The sequence below is a fragment of the Eufriesea mexicana genome, unplaced genomic scaffold (genome assembly GCF_001483705.2).
Source record: "Eufriesea mexicana isolate 0111107269 unplaced genomic scaffold, ASM148370v2 scaffold47447481101, whole genome shotgun sequence".
NCBI lineage: Eukaryota > Metazoa > Arthropoda > Insecta > Hymenoptera > Apidae > Eufriesea > Eufriesea mexicana.
In genome coordinates this window covers 5,854-11,527 of record NW_016908004.1, presented here as the reverse complement: position 1 = coordinate 11,527, position 5,674 = coordinate 5,854, and the positions used below count along the sequence as shown (strand labels likewise).

Genomic DNA, 5,674 nt, shown 5'->3' with positions numbered 1-5,674 from the left:
AAATCGATTAACTCTTCCAGTAACGTAAAAATGGTAACATTACTAACGATTACCTTTTGGCTATTTTTTCTTATAAATTTTATATACCGTTAGATGAAAGTTACATTTGTATTTATGCATTCTACGATATTTATTTCGATTTAAATTATAAAGGGAATTTTAAAAAACAATATACATTATTTCATTGCGTTTCTCCACTTTTTGTTTCATGAAGTTAACCAATTTGTGCAGTGAACGGCTCATATATAACTCGAAAATATTAACCAAAGCGTATATATGTTCAACGTTAGATATTATAGATTATATACATATATAGATACATCTTGCACTCCCTACCTGTAATTTGTAAGGATTCAAGGACACATAGAATATCAAGTGGCGCCTACTAATTTTCGCCAGTTTGTATTCCGGCTCTTACTTACTGCGACCACGCCAGAGCAAGTAAGTGACCACTTTACGCATACCGAGGATTCAGTTAATTACACGTCGCGCAACAATCAAGGTACAAAGCCGTCAGGATCTCGGTTAAAGAAATCAACAAAAGATCACGGGTGGCGAGCACGGCGAGGATCAGCCGGCTATTCACATTCTTCTTGGCTATTAACGGACGGTGTGAATCACCATTTTATCCTCGAATTATACAAATCGAGTCGGGTGCTTTGTGCGGTTCGAACAAACGATCGAAGGAAGCCGAAAACTCCACAGTTTCGGAGGTCGTTCTCTGACCTACTGCCAGAGAATTCGAGGACGAAGTTGTGTCAATAGCCTATGATGTTACGGTTAGTTACACGTCGACTTTCAAATCTTCTACGTATACATGTGAAAATTAACGAACTCGCTCGAATATCGCGTGTAAAATATGGTTAATGACCTTGGCTCCACACGATTCCTCATTTTTTATAGTTTTGTTGAACTATGTTATTTAATAGGCCAGACTGTGCAACCTGGCAACTCTTTGTCCTTTGCTTTGATAACTTTGCGATTTTTATCAGTTTTCAGGGGAAATATACTGCAGTAATGTGATGAGAGGATATAGTATAATATTATAGAATAATGCTATAATAATAATTGTAATGAGCGTAATTAATAAATTATCTTATATAAACGTGAAAATTAATTTTATATTTCAAAATAAGTTAAACAGTTAATAATAGTTCCAGAAATCTTAATATTGTTATAAAAATAGTAAAAGATATTGGATAAATATACTACAATAATAATATAGATATAGTAACATTCAGAATAATGCCACAATAATAATTTTAATGTGTGTAATTAATAAATTACCCTGTGTAGACGTGCAAATTAATTTTATACTTCAAAATAACAGCATAATAGTTCCAGAAATCTTAAGATTGTTATAAAAATAGTAAAAGGTATTGGATAAATATACTACAATAACAATATAGTATACCTTGATAATATCTACCATAATGATAATAATAATACCAATATGTATAATTAACAAAATATTTTGTGTAGACATTAAATACTGTAAAGTACTCGTTAATATTATAACAGTAGTAATTATGTGTATAATTAATAAAATATTTTAAGAAAATATGAAAATTGAGCTTGTACTTGAAAATAATATTAAATAATAATAATTCCACAATTCTTAAAACTGTAAGAAAACTACCAAAAGCTTTTTACAATATATATTTGAAACAATGTGTATAATTAATAAAACTTAATACGTAATGTTATAAAATAAATAAAATAAAATTTAATATCTACGAAACATAAAATTTAACGTTATATTTTAAAAATAATAATTCCAAAATCTTTAAAATTATGATAATATGAACAAAAGACAGGAATATAAATATCATCCATGATTTTGATGAGGTTCAAAAAGAGTAATTTGGTGAAAATATAAATACGCGAATAATTTTCACGACTATTAAATTAATCAAAAAAATTCAGACAAATTTTTAAAAATTCCTCACGAGTATATAATAATAATGACTCTCGTCAAAGTATAATTTCTTCACAAGGGAAACAATAAAATCATTTCAATAGTAGTATCTAGTAAATAAAAATTAAAATTACATTTAAATCATATTAATTTATTTATTTCAATTTAGATCAGCGATTTCCAAGTTTCATAGAATTCAAGTGACATTTAATGAATATGGAATACGACGGAAAAAAGAATATCACGGATAAATTAAGCATCGCAATTTACTCCAGCATCGACGAAATTCATTACTTCATGCCCGACGAGTTAAGGCTCCCTGGACACTGTAATACGACTCGCTATATAGTGAGCTTTTTATAACCTAAATTAGCGAAGCAAAAATACTGACCGAACAACAACCATAATTTTCGCGCATTTTTTCTTGCACGCATAACAGAATCACGCGCAGTAACAGGAGAAAGAGAAAAAAAGTCGACATTCTTCCTGATCTCGATGATATATGGTCATTCGGTAGTAAAGCGATTGGCTGGACATCATCTGCATGATGCGAATCAAGTGTTGATCGATCGACGATTACCCTGAGGCTCGGAACAGAAGCGCAGTAAATGTGAAATGCGAGTGGTATTAAAGCGGATAGCTGGTTAAAACAACCCGTACACGAGTCTCATACTCGTGTATATACGTATATTACGCAAGGCTCGCGTCACTAGCGCCCTCGCGGCGGACGAGGAACTAAGAAAAAATAGTCGAGCGCGTATCATGATATTCGAACGTTATGGCGCTACTGGCTCGAGCATTTAGAGCTTTGTAAACCTATCTCGATCGTTTCGACACCTACGATTGGTAATTTTGATAAACAGACTTGCGCTGAGAGTGCCACTAGCACCGAGTAAATTTGATTATTAAATACAATACTTTGAAATATGTTTACATATAAGATACTCGAATCAAGTGAATTTTTATTGTAATATAATATAATAAATATTACATTATAATATTTTTAATATAATTTATAATAGTGTCATTACTCTATATCTTGATATGAAATTTTATGTAAGATAATAAGTAAACTTTTTAAAATTTTTTAAAAATAAGGGTAAAATTTCACAAAGAATTATGGAATATTCGTTACTTTAATACGTGTAAAGAAACAGATGTTTAAGAGAATTATTTTTTAAAATAAGATCATGATCGACAAAATATTTTTAAATTTTTACGATATTAAAAACAGTTTGAAAATGTCACTTTTCATATATCGTTATATCCTTTAGCAGCAAGAAACGTTATTTTTCGTATAGAAAATTTGATTTCTAATATATTTATTAAGGAGGAATTAGTTTTGTTGTACTTACCTGATCACCGACTCCGTGGAAGGGACTTCCCGTCCAGGAATCATGATTTTCTCATATTTGACACCAAAGTTTGTGAATTCCTGTAACAGAACGATATGAAAAATAAATAACAATGATTAATTACAAACATTTTTGAAATATTACAAAACGGATATTTTTAATAAACACTTGTCTAATTGTCCACCTCCCTGATTTTTGCAAATTTAGATTATTAATGTACATTAAGCTAATTAGCATTACAAATTATAATAAAACAATAGAAATTTGAAAGAATAAAAAATTAATAATTCACATAGAAAATTATAATAAGAAAAATAAACTTCTTTTGTTTATATTATTAATAGAATTATTTATACGACTAACGAACATTTTTGTAACATAGAATTTTTACTTTATTACTAATTAACTTCAAAACTAAAATGAATAAATAAGTTGTTACACTATGTATGTAACACTCGTTTTATCAATTATTAATTACTTTTTATTATGTTTACCTCCAATTTTAATTCTTTCTTTAGTACTTTGTTAAGACAAATGCCAATTTATTTATCTATTAAATAAATAAATAAATAATACGAATAAATGAAGATAACTATTGAATAGATAATTAAATACAATGAATAAATGAAAATAATTATTAAATAAATAAAGAATGTAAGATAAATGAAGATAACTATTGAATAAATAAATAAATACAACGAATAAATGAACATAATTATTAAATAAATAAATAAAAGTATTTGTAATAAATTTCTTGGTTCGAACAAGAAATTTAAACATCGTTAAATAAATTTAGCAAAATTCAACAAATGTAAAGATCAGAAAAGGTCTTGTAAAGTATTATAACGAGATATATAATTATTTCGAGAAACCCTAAAAGAATGATAGTCACTGGTTGGTTATATTAAACCAATTATATCTGACTGATCGGTGAACATGACACTGACAACGATGATACGCACTCTCGGCTCATTTCTCGTCCATACCACGATCTCAGAAAAATTAAAACTAAAAAAAGAGAAGGACATATGTTCTGCCGTGAAGATGTTTTATCGAGATTTCTCCCTTTGCCCCTCGATTCTTCTACACTGACACTTACAAGTCACTTACATATTCTAATCCTAAGTCTTCCAAATTAATCGATAATTATAATATATTTCTTCGACAAAGACGCGATTATTAAGAATTCTTTTAAATTACTATTAAAGAAAAAAGTTTGCAATTTTTAAAATATTGGAAACCACTATTTGTAATATATTATTAATATACAATATGTATGCTATTATTAATCCTTTGCACTCGATGATTTTTTGACTAAAGAAGAGTAGAAATTCAAAGATTCTCTACTAAAAAACTGACGATACTTTTTTCAGCAGTAAATAAAGAATTATATAATAACAGAATTGTAGAATTATTTAATTTCGATACCTCACACACTGTTACATTACATTAAATTTGATATATTAATTAATACCGATCTTCCAAATTTTATGAAATGGTGACTGAAACTCACCTCTCGAGTGCAAAGGGTTAATATGCATGTATGTTCAGATAACATTAAGTTAATTTGAGCAATTATAGAATATATTTTAATAAAATTTTACAAAATTTTTTACCATAATTGTAGCATTCTGTAGTTTCCATTTTCTTTTTCTGTGTTTCGGAAAAATAATTCTTTATCTATTGCTTTATTCTACTTCTTAAATTTCACAATGAAATTTATAACACATTTAAATTGGTACTTATAATTTGGGTCACATATTAATATTAACGGGAAGAATACATCTTGGAAGACGGATATTTGACATAATATATTTATCAAATATACGTTTACTTTAATAACTTTGTTAAATAACGCGAAATTTTAAAATTATAGTAGTATATAGTTCCAGTACAAATAGGAAATACAAACATATGTTTCAAAACAGTAATAAATGATTATGATCTGTACCTACCTATTATACCGCGACTAGATTGATTATGACAAAAGTAAAATAAAATAAAAAAAGTCAAAAGTGCTCTGTTTCGAAAAGACTTGAAGAATTATAAATAAGCAAATACGTTAAGAGATTTTAGAAACCGAAATAGTAGTTTTATTTAATGTGAATCTATCGAAAAATCATTTTGCTATTATGTAACTCTTGGGTCAAACATTTAATTAATTTTGCATTGACGAAAACAAAATTTATATAAGTGTAGTCGATTATGAGCTAAAATATTTGAAACTGCTCGAGAAGAGACTTATTTCTTTTAATTTTGTAATATAATAATAATATGAAATATCAAAAATAATTATATTACAAGTTAACGAAAATTTAATTTACTATAAGTTAACTTAAATTTATTTTAGAATATTATATGAGTTATTCTAATTGATAATGAAATAAACTTGGAATTAAAA

General features: G+C 27.5%; 1 protein-coding gene across 1 annotated transcript in view; it reads right to left on the bottom strand.

Annotated features, from left to right (window-relative positions):
* LOC108552513 (RNA/RNP complex-1-interacting phosphatase) overlaps positions 1-5,674 on the bottom strand; it is a gene marked incomplete at its 5' end in the record, with an annotated part of 64,856 nt that overhangs the window by 54,313 nt on the left and 4,869 nt on the right. Inside the window, one exon of the mRNA XM_017907104.1 lies at positions 3,274-3,353. Within this exon, the coding sequence (XP_017762593.1) occupies positions 3,274-3,353 (80 nt within the window). The remainder of the gene's footprint in view (positions 1-3,273; positions 3,354-5,674) is intronic.